The sequence below is a fragment of the Magnolia sinica genome, chromosome 1 (assembly GCF_029962835.1).
Source record: "Magnolia sinica isolate HGM2019 chromosome 1, MsV1, whole genome shotgun sequence".
In the NCBI taxonomy this organism is placed as follows: domain Eukaryota; kingdom Viridiplantae; phylum Streptophyta; class Magnoliopsida; order Magnoliales; family Magnoliaceae; genus Magnolia; species Magnolia sinica.
The window spans coordinates 126,560,989-126,576,815 of record NC_080573.1 but is presented as its reverse complement, the minus strand read 5'-3'; the positions used below and the strand labels follow the sequence as shown (position 1 = coordinate 126,576,815).

Genomic DNA, 15,827 nt, shown 5'->3' with positions numbered 1-15,827 from the left:
GCCCCACCGTGATGTGTGTCGAAAATCAACACCGTGCATTTGATGGGTCCCCTCTCAGTTATCATATATGCCAAAAATCAGCCATATATAGAGCTCAAATGGGCCACACCATATAAAATCATGTGAAGACATGCCAAAAATATATAAAAGCAGTTGGTGGGGTCGACTTGAGTTTGGATGCAGCTGAAACTTGGTCTGACCCCTCATCCAGGTGGGACACACATAATGGATGGGCTGGATTTGATAACCACATCACGGTGGGCCCAATAAATGATTATGAATGTTTTAATGGGAGGGTAACACCTTTTAACTGTTATATGTGGTGTGGCCCACTCTAGTCATGGATTGACTTTAATTTTAATCCTGTGGCCCACTATTGAATGTTGCATCTGACTGATGGGGTAGATTTTCGACACACATCACGGTAGGGTCATGGTGCGGGCAAACTAAGGACTTTTTTAAGGACTATAAACTCACGAGAGAAATTCATAAAGAGAGAGTCTTTGTCACTTGTGCGTGCAAACTAAGGACTATAAAGAGAGAGTCTTTGTCACTTGTGCGTTTAAACTAAGGACGTTTTAAAGACTATAAACTTACAAGAGAAATTCATCCTACCAAATTGGTGTTGATTCAGTTTGTGTTTGGCTAACTAGAAGAACTAAAACTGTATTAAAAGTATTCAATTTTCAAGTCTCAAATCTCGATCACATCATGGATAGGCTTTTATAATCAACTGTTGAATTGCACCCATGGTCATGGGCCTGTCAACAGTCCAGCTTACTATAGGATGGGCTTTCGTCTCACATTTAGAGCATCAGACCGGCCTGGTTGGCAGCAAATAAACGGTCCAGATGTTGATCTCAGCAGTTTCTGTTTTGGCCCACCCAACCCTGGTTACAAATCCATTAACGGTGGTAATGGATTTCTGGGCCTATTTTCAGGCCTTGATGCAATTTCTGCTCTGATGAAAAAATAGGACAGACTCAAGCAGTGGCAAATACAGCTGGATGGCTTCGGCTTGAAAACTAAACCCACTGTTTACACCAGGCTGGACCTGGGCTAATGATGAAGGGCCCCACCCCGGACTGTTGGTCTCATCCAATCATCAAATGGGCCATCATTATACAAAAAAAAGAATCGATGGATGAATGATGTAAACGGTTCCAGTTCACTAAACCATTTGTTAGTTCCAGTCATGTTTCAAAAAAATTCCTATATTGGACTTTTTCATGCTTTTTATCATTTACATCTTTTCCTTGTAGTGGCTCAGCTCAGTCTGCACTTAGGGGGCTAGACTGGCTAAGGGCTAACTCACACAGCCCCAGACAGGTCCATTGCCACCCGCCCAACTCCTGGCCATGGGCAAGCCTAGGAAAGATGATGGCAACTTACTGATTCTTCCTTTTTGATTTCTTGAAAATAAAGAAGAAAAAAAAAAGGAAAACAGAAATTCTCAATTCAATTGTCCTTCCAGCTCTTTCCCTTTGATATTGAATATTGTTATTAGCTGTTTCAATTTCAACCGCTTGGCAAGACAATGACTCCCTTAAAGAGTCATTGGTTCAAATCCTGACTCAGGCTTGTATGCGAAAAAAAGATTTTTTTTTTTTTAAAGAAATTTTAATTAATTTTTTTAAAAAAAAAGTACATAAAAAATAAAACAAACATCTTGCAATCAGGTCTTTTATATTTAGCGACGTTTTACAATATGTAATGGCGACATGTCAACTCGTTGTTAATTATTTATATTTTGTCATAGGTTATTAGGTCGCTGCAATTAGTTGAGTAATTGGCGACGGGTTGGTATTTTCGTCGCTAAATAAAATTTGTAATACTATATTTTGTAACAAAATTGACGACGAGCAACACATTACAAAAAGGATTTTGCAATGAGTTTGGGTTTTTTTAGCAATGATTTAACTCATCGTAAAAAGTCTGAATTGTTGTAGCGAGTTTGTTCAAGTTATACTGAGTCTTGTACATACAAGACACCTTGGCCTAGAATGTAGTTGAATTGCGTTTTGAGTTGAGTCATTGACTTAGTGAACCACAAGAGATTTAGCTATAGTGAATCATTGTTTAAGCGATGAGTCGAAGTGAACTAGCAATTTCGCCATAACCTTCATTTGGATGTTACAGTTTTCTTTTTTTTTTTTCTTATTTATTTATTTATTATTATTATTTTTTCAATATTACAGTTTTCATTTGGAATTGTTTGATCCGAGTACAATTACCAACAATACTTATAATTACATAAAAAGATACACGTACAACTTCAACATCTATACAAACACCTAGAATCAAAGCTAAACAAGAAACAAGCCACAAGGGAAATGGACATCCCTCACACTAAAATAGGATCAACACATAGGAGGAATGAATGGTAGGCTCATCCTCCCAAGCACAGGTCTAGTACACCAATTCCATACAGGTAGTACATAGGGGTTAGGATCGAGATTCATATAGTTGCTATGATGGGCCACTGGAATTATCTTAGGTTGAAAGATTACAACATCCACTGTTATATGTTTATCTAAGTGTTCAGCTGTAAACCTCCAACATCAATAGTTTGTAGAACTAAACCTGAACCCCACATGTACGAAATCATACTAGTTCATCAAATTTACATGGTGGCTGATGCGCAAGGCCCATCGATCTTCAGCAAAGGTAACAACCTTGGCGAACATCATTTTGATTGCCGCGGCTGCCTGGTGACTGATTTTCCTCTTTCTTGCAAATTCCACACTTCCTCAAGCAAGTGGGAACTGAGGACACCAAACACTTGAGTATACGAAAGATGGCAATGATGCAATGGCATATGAGAATGATGCTCACGAGCGCAGTCCAGGCTAGAAGAGCACAGCTTGATATGCGGGAAAACCTGTTGGGAGCAATGATGAGATGGGTGCCATAGATGAAAGCCAATGCCATGGCGGTTACGGCCACCCACAAGGTTATCACCAAGATCCATGTCATACAACGGTTCAAGCAAGGCAACCTGCTTATTAAAAAGAGAATTATGCTGAGTGATGCCACAAACCCTATCATATCAAAAACTAGGAACGTATCGAAGTCTTGTTTCTTGTCATGAATAGCTGTGCCTGGAAAGTAAGGTGGTGAAGCATGGATTGACAAATGGGTGGATGGTGGTTCAGACCAGACTCCTCCAGGAGGGGCGACCCCAGCTGAAAAGGTCACCGTTGCAATCAAGGTTGCAACTAGTAGAATTGTATTGTGCAACGCGTTTAGCTGTTCTTCCTTTTTCTTCCCGTCTTCGTTCCTATTGAGTGCGAAGCAGTTCCATTTAGATGGTTCATTTTCTTCCTTGCTTTTGTTTGTTAGTTTTTTGCGTCTATCACATCCAGCATCCACAAGGATTTCGCTGATTTCCATGTCTCCTATTTCGCTTGGACCATGTACTAGTACATCAAGTGCCGTGAAACCATGGATATTCTCGGCGTTCACATCCACGTCTGATTTGAGAAAAAGCTTTAGCATCTGAATACAAAGCAAAAGCAAGGATTAATGGTGAGCATGTGTTTCATGACTATGTTTGTTAGGTGTAAATAAAATAATAAAATAATAAAATAATAATAAAAAACCCTCATTATAAAATTAAACCCTATATATACATCATGGTTTAATAAAAAATTGTCGGCCTTGCATTGTACCACTACATGCCAAATAGATAAAAAAATAAAATAAAATAAAAAATCATTGCCTGAATTTGTTTTCTTGCAGCTGCAAGGTGTAAGACCGTGTTGTGTTGATCATCCTTCATGTTAACCAGCATCTTATCCTTTTCCACCAAAATTTTAGCCGCCTCGAACTGGTTATACTTCACGCAGAGATGTAGAGTCGTCTCTCCTCTCTCTGTTCGGGCATGAGTGGTTGCAGCATCAGGGCGACGTAGTAGATTTTCCAATACTTCAACTTGGCCATTTGCTGCTGCAGAATGGAGAGGAGTCCTCCCCTCCTTATCACAGAGTTTACAGAAAGAAGGGTCGACCTCCAGCATTTTTTCCACTATTTTTACGTGCCCTTTAGCTGAAGCCAAGTGCAAAGGGTACAAACCTCGCTCGTTGCGGATTCGGGCTAAGTCAGGCTGTTGTTCCAGAACTGCAGCAGCGAATTCAACATGGCCTACCAATGATGCTATGTGTAGAGGTGTGTCTGTGGCCGATTCAGCTCCGATGTTTTGTAGGAGGAGTGGGTCTTCTCGGAGTAGCTGATGGAGGGCGTTTGTGTCTCCATTGAGTGCTGCTTGACGAAGCCTAGTCTCGTGGTTGTCCATACCAGAGCTTATTGGAGACTAATTTGTGATTTTGCTCGCATGGGTAGTCTGATATTTATACTGACAGCGTATGCACTTCGGTTGAAATCCGGAGGAGGGAAATCCTGCTTTTCTACATAGTGATTAGTCCACATTTATCACTACTGCTGCGTTTATTATTATTATTATTATTATTATTATTAAATTAATTAATATATTTATTTATTTACACACGCACACACACCCCCACACAGTCAAGCCTCAGTGGAATTTCACCGCCTATGAGTACTCGAACTCTTGACCCGGTGTTGAAACTCCTCAGAGTCTACCACCGGAGTAAGAGTAAGGACCCAGCACTGCTGGGTTAAATGCAGTGTGTGATGATGTTGTCTATTTAGATTTTACAACGTGCAGTAATTTCCCTGATTGTGGTAAGCGGAGGATCCGGATTCCTTGGCTTGGATTCTTGAATGCGAGATAAATAAGACTTGATGAGTTTAACGGAGAACTGATACGCGCGTGAGCATTCATCCACTGGAACATGTGAGAACCCATTCTCATCATAACTCGTGAGAACATTTGATAACTCATCTCACGTTATATTAGCTCAAAATCCGAACAGTTCACGTGATGCAAACACCCGAGGGCTAACTTTTACCTTAATGTAAAACTTTGATGAGTTATAGGAAAAGGAAATAATTTTCTCCATGTTGGTTTGATATTATGAAAAGGTTGGATGACAAATAAACATCAACTGTGGGGCCTAGCAAGGTTTCAACAGTGTAAATCATTATTTCCACAGTTTCATGTGGTATGGTCTACTTGAGTTTGGATAAGCTTCAATTTGAGGCTCAATCCCTAAAATGAGCTGAAAAAGCATATGGACAGCATGGATAAACCACACACATTAACTGTAGGGCCAACAGAGTTTACTTAACTCAGTACGCAATCGGATTTTGGGAAATCCGCGTCCTTAATCTCCCACCATTTCAGAGGAACCGCGGATAACACGGCGAGTATATATAGTACACCAAATTTCTCTCTACCTTGATCAGAATACATAACAAGGGAATCTTGTGAGGCTTGGATATTCTGTGGGCCCCACCACAAAATGTCACATGGGACGTAATCGGGGTCTTGTCTGGTAGAATAGTGGGGACGTACGTGGATGGTATGCTGGCAAGAAGGTGAAGTTAGGTAGGGTCCACTGTTATGTTTACAAGAAATTTATCCTCTTAACCAGTTTAGGGCACCGGTTAAAAAATGAGCCAGATCTAACACTCAAATTTACTGAGTTAAGAAAAAAGTGAGTGGGGAAATTACCATCGTTGAAAACTCTTGGGGACCCACCATGATGTTTATATGACATCCATGCTTAATTTTCATAAATTCATTCATATTAAAAGTTAGAAAATATTAGTCTGATCCAAAACTTATGGCCCTAAGTATGTTTCAGCAGTGGACACATTCAGTGTTTCTTGTCGTGTGGTCTACTTGAGTTCTAAGATCTACCTTATTTTTGACCGTGCACTAACATGACCCCAATTACATGGATGGCGTGAATCTTCTTTGAGCCTACCATGATGGTATGTGTTAGATCCACACCATCCATCCATGTTTTGAGATCATTTTGTTGTATGAGGCCAAAACTGAGACAGATCAGATAGTCAAGTGGACCACATAACAGGAAACAGTGGTAATTGTATGCATACCGTTGTTGAAAACTTCCTGAGGCCGCAAAAGGCACGAACCAACATGATATTTGTGTTTTCTGGTCTGTGTTACCAAATGAAAAGGTTGGATGGCAAATAACCATCCTAAGGGTTTCAACGGTAGGTGTTCAATCCCTACTGCTTTCTTTTCCCTAGTGTGGTCCACTTCAGCTCTGGATTTGTTTTTGGGCTCATGCCTTAGACGGATGTAGAAAAATTGGTGAGTGGTGTAGATGTGGCACATATTTTTGGGCTCATGCCTTACACGGATGTAGAAAAATTGGTGAGTGGTGTAGATGTGGCACATACAACATGGTGGTGCTCACAAAATATCCAAGCCTCAAAATATTTCCTTCTTGTGTAATCCGATTCCACGCTGAGAAGAAATACGTATACTTCATACGTACGTTTTGGTCTTTTCATTTTTAAATTTTTTGCAGCTGACGTCAGCTGACATATGGGCACCAATAATAACGCACGTCACTGGAATTTTCCGTGCCTTCGGTACAGACAAACTGCACACTTTAATTGTTGGGGCCACTTTGTCGATTTTGGAAAAAAAGCAGATATAATCAGGGGAAGAGAAGGAGAAAAAATCTTTACTAATAATTGAGGACCAGGGTCTCTCTCTCTGGATAGAATTTCCTATCATTGTGGGAACAGGCAATGTACACGTGTGATGGGTGGGGTGCATGATTTACTAATCAGGACCATTAGTACGTTAGACCCCAGTGTGGATGGATTGTGAGCTGAAAATCTCTTGATATGGAGAATTATAGCCTTTCGTTTTGTGGTCAACGAAATAAATGGCTGTCCTGATACATACAGCAAATGCATGGAAGCTTTCCATGCATGGCATGCAATGATGGTAATATTTGCAATTTAGTGGCTTCCTGCATGGTTTGCTCGAATGCATCTTGATTGTTAATTGCAATAGGATTTGGGTTTCCAATGAATCGTAGCTTTTATTTGTTATGGCTCCCTTTGGATGAGGATATCCGAATGAAAAACAAAAACATTCTTTGGGTAGATTATTTCAATCCATTTATGTTTAAAGCAAAAGAGTGAAATTATGAAAGGATTGAACTAATTCAACTAGAAGCTTTTATTTGGCTACTTTCTATCATAGAAAGTGCACTCATATACAGTCTAAATCATTGGAAGATGACCCATATTCAAAAGGTAAAGCCTGAGACATATCATATTGCAGCTGGTCGGAATGTTGTTGTGCAAACCTTTTTTTGTTGATTACTTGAATTGATTTTTCATAATTCAATATAAGGGTATTTGGCACGCAGCATGGATTCTAAGCACTTAGAATTTTAAATCCCGGATTTTAAATCCAAGTCATGTTTGGTGCCAGGAATCCACCAACGAATGAAAATCCTTAAATGGAGCTTTTTTTTAAAAAAAATAATAATAATTTAATTCTTCTCTATAAGATTGGTAAAATCCACCGATTATCAATCTTTTCCAATTATCATAGCTGCTGTTGCCTCCTCTATTTGGAATGACCTTAAAAAAAATAATAAATAAATAAAATAAAATAAAAAATCCAGGTTGCCATACAAGTGATAGAAAGAAACTCTCATGGATTAAAAATTCTAATTATTTTAAAATTCAAATCTAAGGTGCCAAACAATCCTTAGCTTTACACCCTCATGCTTCCCAAACTGAAATTTATTGTTGTAATTCGGGACAAGAAGCATGGGGAAAAATAATCTCAAACCCCGTTTAGTATCTCTTCCATCTCAAGTAAGGGAAGGTAGGCTTAGGTGCTATTAGTGATGGAGATTTTCTCCCCATTGTTGGGTTCGATGAAATCGAACCAGTTTCGATATCATCGATAATTGTGGAGATTTTTCACCTCTGGTCGCTAGATAGTTTTGGTTCTGTTTCGATATTATCGAAGGACCTTAGATGATATCGAAGGCTGTCATCGAAGGTTGCTCGATAACTCGATAATTATCGAAAATTTTCACCGCTAGTCGCTGGACAGTTTTGGTCCTGTTTCGATATCATCAAAGGACCTTAGATGATATCGAAGGCTGTCATCGAGAGATCTTCGATATCATCGAAGAGTTACGCAGATGCGATTGCAGAAATGCAGATTCTGCGGAAATTGTTTCCTATTTTGATTATACCTCTTTCTATTCTTATATAAAGGGGTGTATGGGGGATTGAGGTGTATTCTAGGGTATTCTAAGGTTTCTTAAAGGTTTTCTAGGATGGCTTGGGGCTATCAAAGGTGTGTGAGAGAAAGAGAGAGAGGAAGCTTGTGAAAGGGAGATTCTGCTCGTAGAGGTGATCTACTTCGCAGTCCATGTCTCAGCGCTTCTACATCCTCGTGATCAGTGAGATCTCTCCATTTTTCTTTTGTTCTCTTATTGTTTATCTACTCATACGTGAATGAAGAAGGTTTGATCCAAGTGGTGTGTGCTTCTGATCGGTTGTAACGTTCTGCTTTATAGTGGATAGTTGATCTGGACGAGGTCCCGTGGTTTTTACTTCTTTGAGGGTTTTCTACGTAAAATTCTCTGGTGTCGTGTGGTTTATGCTTTGATTTATTTCATTGTTTTATTAACCCCATAATTCTGGTTTGTTTTGAGAGGTTAGATCCTAAGGTTTTGTACAAGGCCCCCAACAAAGTGGTATCAAAGCGTTTAGGTTCATTGAACGGGTAGGATCGGTTTTGGAATTATGGAAGATGGCTCATTAAGGATGATTAGCCTCAATGGTTCTAATTGGACCATATGGAAGGCTAAGATGGAGGACTTGCTTTATTGCAAGGGTTTATATTCTCCAATTTTAGGCATATCAGCAAAATCCAAGGATATGTCTGATGATGATTGGAAGAAGATGGACCGGAAGGTGGTGAGGTTTATTAGACAATAGTTAGATGATTCTGTGTTCCACCATGTGTCTATAGAGACCTCAGCCACTAGTCTATGACTGAAATTGGAAGGGTTGTATAAGAGGAAGACAGCCGGTAATAAAATCTTCCTGATAAGGTAACTTATGAACCTCAAGTTCAAGGATGGTGGTTCTGTGGCCGAGCATATGAATGAGGTCAGCAATATAGTGAACCAGCTCTCCACTACGAAGATGGTCCTGGACGATGAACTGCAGACTTTGTTATTGCTTAGTTCATTACCTGACAGTTGGGAGACATTGGTGGTGTCTCTAAGTAACTTCGCGCTAGACGGAAAGGTATCCATGGAATAGGTTAACCAGTTATCTCTTCAATGAGAAGACAGGGAGGAAGTCTCAGGGGTCTACTCAGTAAGAGACCCTTATGACACAGGAACGGGGGAGAGGAAAGAACAAGAATGGCGGGAAGGCCCGAGATAAATCAAGAGGCAAGTCAAGTACCAGGAAGGATGTTGAATGCTGGAATTGTGGCAAGAAGAGCTACTATAAGCATGAATGTCATAAGAATAAGAATGACAAAAAAGGAAAAGGAAAGGAGAAGGAAAATGAATTAAATTCCACTACGGTCGCTTCAGATGGCAACGTTGTAGTTATTCTTTCAGCAGATCACGATGTATGTCTCACGGCTACGAGTCAGGACACCGACTGGGTGATTGATTCGAGAGCTTCTTTTCATGCGACTCTATGCAGGGACTTCTTCACAAGCTATAAGTCAGGTGACTATGGGACCGTGAAGATGGAAAATTCTAACGTTGTAGGGGTCAGTGATATTTGTGTGAAGACCGATGTGGGCTGCACATTGGTTCTCAGGGATGTGAGGCATATCCCAGACCTTCGCCTTAACGTGATGTCGACGGGAAGGCTGGATAATGATGGCTATGAAAGCCAGTTTGCTGGTGGGTGCTAGAAGCTCATCAAGGGTTTGTTGATCATAGCTAGAGGGAAAAAAGTGTTGCACCCTTTACAAGGCAAGTGTCAGTATATGCAAGGGTGGGTTGAACGCAGCGGAAGATTTAACTATTGATATGTGGCACAAGCGTCTAGGCCACATGAGTGAAAAAGGGCTTCAGCTACTAGTGAGGAAGCGGCTCATTCTAGACATGACAGGTACACCTCTCAAAACCTGTATTGATTGTTTATTAGGAAAATAATATAAAGTTTCATTTGTTAAATCTGTTTTTTATGTTAATAAAGTGCATGTATTAGATTTGGTTTATTCTAATGTTTGTGGTCCAATGAGGATAAAAACCCTGGGTGGGACATTATATTTTGTCACTTTTATAAACGATGCATCTAGTAGGGTTTGAGTTTATGCTTTAAAATCTAAGGACTATGTCTTTGGTGTGTTTAAATTGTTTCATGCTATGGTCGAGAGAGAGAGAGAGACGGGTAGATCATTGAAGTGCATCCCACCGACAATGGTGGTGAATACATTGGCAACTTTCATGAGTATTACAAGTCTCTGGGTATACGGCATGAACAGATGGTTCCCAAGGCCCCCCAGCATAATGGTGTAGTTGAGCAAATGAATCGCACCATTTTAGAGAGAATCAGATGCATGTTATCCCATGCGAAATTGTCCAAGACGTTCTAAGAAGAAGCAATGCATACAGCAGTGCATCTGATAAATAGGTCTCCATCGGCCCTGTTGATGGAGAAGTGCCTGAGAAGGTGTGGACTGGATAGGATTCATCATACAGTCATCTCAGGGTGTTTGGATGCAGGGCATCCGTTCACATACCAAAGGACGAGAGGTCCAAGCTCGATATGAAGATTGGGCAGTGTGTATTCTTAGGGTACGGTGATGAAAAGTTTGGTTAAAGATTGTGGAATCCTACCGAGAAGAAGCTCGTCAGGAGCAGAGATATAGTTTTCTTTGAAGATCGGTGTATAAAAGATATTGGTAAGCCAGAGAAAAACCAGCTTAGTTCAGGTAAGCTAGAGGACATGGATCCGATTATTCCTCCCATGGTGTCTGATGACGGGAGAGTACAGGAAGGTGTAAAGGACGAGGGAGTTCCTTTCGAAGATGGACCAGGGGAGCAGCCCCCACTAGATCCACCTGTTGAGCCATAGGTGAGGAGGTCATCTAGGGACAAACAGCCGTCCAAGAGGTACTCGCCGCATAAGTACATTATGCTCATGATGGGGGAGAGCCAGAAGATTATTCTGAAGCCCTAACCGACGAGCATAAAGGGGAGTGGTTGAAAGCTATGCAAGGGAGATGGAATCCTTGCAGAAGAACCATACCTATGACATTGTGAAACTGCCTAAGGGCAAGAAAGCTTTGAACAATAAGTGGGTGTTCAGAAAGAAAGTTGATCAGAAGAATTCACAAACGAGGTTCAAGGCTAGACTTGTGGTCAAAGGGTTTGGTTAGAGGAAAGGTATAGACTTCGAGGAGATATTCTCACCAATAGTGAAGATGACATCCATACGGTTGTTACTTAGGTTAGCGGCTAGCATGGATCTGGAGATAGAGCAGTTAAATGTTAAAATTACCTTTCTCCATGGTGACTTAGAAGAAGAGATCTACACGCACTAACCAGGGGGGTTCGAAGTCAAGGGCAATGAGCATATGGTGTGTAGGCTGAGGAAAAGCTTGTCTAGGCTGAAACAAGCTCCACAGTAATGGTACAAGAAGATCGACTCATTTATGTTGAAGCATGATATGACAGAACGGAGTCGGACCACTGTGTGTTCACGCGCAAGTTCTCAGATAGTGATTTCTTAGTTCTGCTGTTATACCTATGAATGGAGATAACCCGTGACAGAAGCAGTAGGAAGCTTTGGCTATCATAAGAACGATATATTGAGAAAGTCCTAGAGCAATTCAATATGAATGCAGCGAAGCTAGTTAGTACTCCACTGGATGGTCACTTCAGATTGAGCGACAAGCAGTGTCCCAAGATGAAGGCAGAGGTGGATGAGATACAAAAGATACCCTATGTGTCAACTGTATGAAGTTTGATTTATGCTATGGTATGTACACGCCCAGACATAGCATATGCGGTTAGTGTTGTCAGTCGGTATCTTGTCAATCTTGGTGAAATGGATACTGCGATATCTAAGAGGCTCATCCAGGTTGAGCCTATGTTATGGTGACGAAAAACCTGTGTTAGAGGGCTACACAGATGCAAATATGATAGGTGACATAAACTCTAGGAAGTGTACATCGGGGTTCATGTTCACGTTTACAGGGGGAGGGGTTTCTTGGTAGAGCAAGCTATAGAAGGTCGTAGCATTGTCGACGATAGAGGCCGAGTACATTGCAGTCACAGAGGCATATAAAGAGATGCTTTCGATGAAGAGGTTCCTACAGGAACTTAGCCTGAAGCAGGAGCAGCACGTGGTCTATTGCGATAATCAAAGTGCTATACACTTAAGCAAGAATCCAAGTCAGTACTCCAAGTCGAAGCACATAGAGATTCGGTATCACTGGATCAGGGATACTTGAGAAAGTCCACACAGATGATAATGGGTCAGACATGATAACCAAGGCTTTGCTCAAGGGCAAGTTTGAGGTTTGTAGAAACCAGGCTGACTTGGAGAAGGTGAATTCCTCCTGAGTCAAAAAGAGGGACATTTGATGGAGATTTTCTCATCATTGCTAGGTTCGATGAAATCGAACCAGTTTTGATATCATCAATAATTGTCAGGATTTTTCACCGTTGGTCGCTGTTTCAATATCATCGAAAGACCTTAGATGATATCGAAGGGTGTTATCGAAGGTTGCTTGATTACATCGATAATTGTCAAAAATTTTCACCACTGATCGCTGGACAGTTTTGGTCTTGTTTCGATATCATCGAAGAACCTTAGATGATATCGAAGGCTGTCATCGAGAGTCCTTTGATATCATCGAAGAGTTACGCAGATGCGATTGCGGAAATGCAGATTCTGCGGAAATTGTTTCCTATTTTGATTATACCTCTTTCTATTCTTATATAAAGGAGTGTATGTGGGATTGGGGTGTATTCCAGGGTATTCTAAGGTTTTCTAAATATTTTCTAAGAGGGCTTAAGGCTATCAAAGGTGAGAGAGAGAGAAAGAGAGAGATGAAGCTTGTGGAAGGGAGATTCTGCTCGTAGAGGTGATCTACTTCGCAATCCACGTCTCAACGCTTCTACATCCTCGTGATTGGTGAGATCTCTCCATTTTTCATTTGTTCTCTTATTGTTTATCCACTCCTACGTGAGTGAAGAACGTTTGATCCAAGCGGTGTGTGCTTGTGATCGGTTGTAACATTCTGCTTTATAATGGATTGTTGATCTGGACGAGATCCCGTAGTTTTTACCTCTTTGAGGGTTTTCCACGTAAAATTCTCTGGTGTCGTATGGTTTATGCTTTAATTTATTTCATTACTTTATTATCCCCATAATTCTGGTTTGTTTTGGGAGGCTAGATCCTAAGGTTTTGTGCAAGGCCCCCAACAATTAGAGCTGCTTGAGTTGCGGGTCAGTATTCGCCCTCCCTGCGGTGATGCCTTCTCCTTGTGGCATCAATCCTTATGTTGGCTTCGTCTTTTATGGTTTTTATGTTGTTTTTTTTAACCCCCCGATTAAGATAGGTCTCCCTAGATTCTTTTCCTCCTGGGCTACCCGAAATTGTAAATTTTGGTGATATACATGATGATCGACCTTTTTTTTAAAGAAAAAATTTTAAAAAGCTGGAAAAAGGTGACAATGTAGTGCCTAGCTTTTCCAAATAAATCTACTTTCGGCCTTTACTTGCATGGTGCATTTAAAGTCCATTTATAATATCACAATGACCATGACTTCATAAAGCCCCAACTTTGTGAGGATAAGGCTTCCACATTTTTAGCTGTTGCACAATAGAAGGCCCACTCCGTGAGTTTGCTACACCTCTAAGTAGCCACAACAACTTATCTACAGAGCACGTGACACAATTGCACATCAATCCAAACCTTCCAAACTCTGTGCGCCATCCCTGATGGTGCATATCCTAAAGAGGATGCTAATTTGATGATTTCCACCATCCAATCAAATGGACAATTAAAGTGAAATGGTAAACGGTCCAAAGTAACATTTGGGTACACAAGTATAGAGTTGTGATGTAGTAATAATTTCGGTAAGACCGAGGTCGAATCCATAGGGACTGAACCTTGTACATAATCTGAAAGTAACTAGAACTAGAACTAGGCAAAGATGAAATCTAAATCTGGAATAATTGAGGAAATAATTGTGATTAAAGTGAGTAAAACTAATGAAATTAAAGGTGGGAATTAAGGTTTTCAAGGATCCATTTGTAGAGATCAGGAATATCCATGCTTGATTCATGAACACAACTGGAATCAGAGTCCCATCTTCATCCAGTTGAAAGATATATCATTAAAATCCAAATCTGAACTTCCTTTAATATAGTTTTCAATAGAAGATGGGTATGAGAATTAGAATTGATTCCATTACAAAACCATGCCTATTAGACAAAACAAACAACAGAATTTAGCCAATTCACATTCAATCTAAAAAAGTTATGAATGTTAGGAAGGGTTCCATCATCCAACCATGCCCGCGAGACGATGGTGAACAACAAGGCTCCCATATTCACAATCTCTAAAATGCAATGAAATTCACCCTGTTCATTGGATTCCTGGTGAAATTTCATTAAAAAAGGAGTGGTTTTGGTCGAGTTTTGGTGCGGTCCACTATATTAAATCAACTCGCCATTTATCCTGCGTTTTTCGATGATCCACCTGTGTATGTGTGCATGGGGCCAAAAAGTCACCATGGATACGGTTGTCCCCATCCTCTGGAGGATATGGTCAGTCCTGATCGTTCAAATGGGTGGGCACGGTGGCCCACTGATCATGCCAGCCCGGACGCAGTGCGTCTGCTATGTTAAAACGCGGAAGGAGGATGGGTCGAGCGGGGGTCGGTCAAGGCATGTTGATTGATCCCGTGTGTTGCGCGTGTGCACACCCCATCTGCACGCTCTCACTATGGTAGGGCCCACTATGATATTTACGATAAATCCGCTTCATCCATTCGTTTTGCCACTCATTTAAGAGGTTGGGACCAAAATTGAAGTATATCAAGTATCAGGTGGGCCCCAAATCAGAGTATTATAGGTGGATCTGTCCGTTGGGCCACTTCTACAAGGATCCAATGACTAAAATTCGACGTGTACGATTAATTTATGGTCCTCAGGCCAGATATAAAGTTTCGAACCGAACGGATGGTGGGAAGCCTATGATCTTGCATTATGGAAGACTTTCAAGCCTCTTTATCGTCGATCTCTAGATTTTCTCTGATCTTTGTCGTGTAAATTCTTCGATCTTGGTCCTCTAAGGTTCGTTCCTTGCTTCAGTGATTTCTGAGCGTCAAATCCATGCTTTTAGCACCATTTTTCAGTCCAAGCTCCTAAATTCACCTTGCAACAACAACATGATTAAAATAAGACGTTAAGCATTATCATGTACGTAAAATCATATAATAATTGGGATCTAATATGCAATATTTGACCCTCAACATAATCCCCAACCAGCATTTTGCTAGTCCTGAGCAAAGTATGCGAAAAATAATTTAAGAAGTACGAGACAATTTCTATAAACCCGAGTGAAATTTGAAAAACAATCCAGATACGAGAATTCTAAGATTCATGAATGTTGGGCATTACTTTGTCTGAGATTCAAGTGCACAGTAAACGTCATAGTTAAGTTCAAAGTATTAATCCATTGATTAGAACAATTCTAAACATTGAGTTCCATGGGTGTATAGTACAACCTCGGCTTATCACAATTAAAGATCTAATCGTCAATTTTCATGATAACATTGATAATCAAAAGAGCATTCAGGATAACCATAACCTAAACCAAAACTTAACTTAAAGTTTAGCCTTTTTATTCTTCCAACTTTTGATTTTTCCATCGATGGCTTCACGTTGTGTTA

The 15,827-nt window shown here is 40.5% G+C and overlaps 1 protein-coding gene across 1 annotated transcript; it reads right to left on the bottom strand.

Annotated features, from left to right (window-relative positions):
• Window positions 1–2,257: 2,257 nt before the first annotated feature.
• On the bottom strand, window positions 2,258–4,330 carry LOC131257706 (ankyrin repeat-containing protein BDA1-like). The gene is made up of 2 exons (XM_058258522.1): window positions 3,722–4,330; window positions 2,258–3,498 (listed from the first exon to the last, which is right to left on the bottom strand). Exons 1-2 carry the CDS (start codon window positions 4,292–4,294, stop codon window positions 2,659–2,661), a joined length of 1,413 nt encoding a protein of 470 aa, XP_058114505.1. The 5' UTR covers window positions 4,295–4,330; the 3' UTR covers window positions 2,258–2,658.
• Between the last annotated feature and the right edge of the window lie 11,497 nt (window positions 4,331–15,827).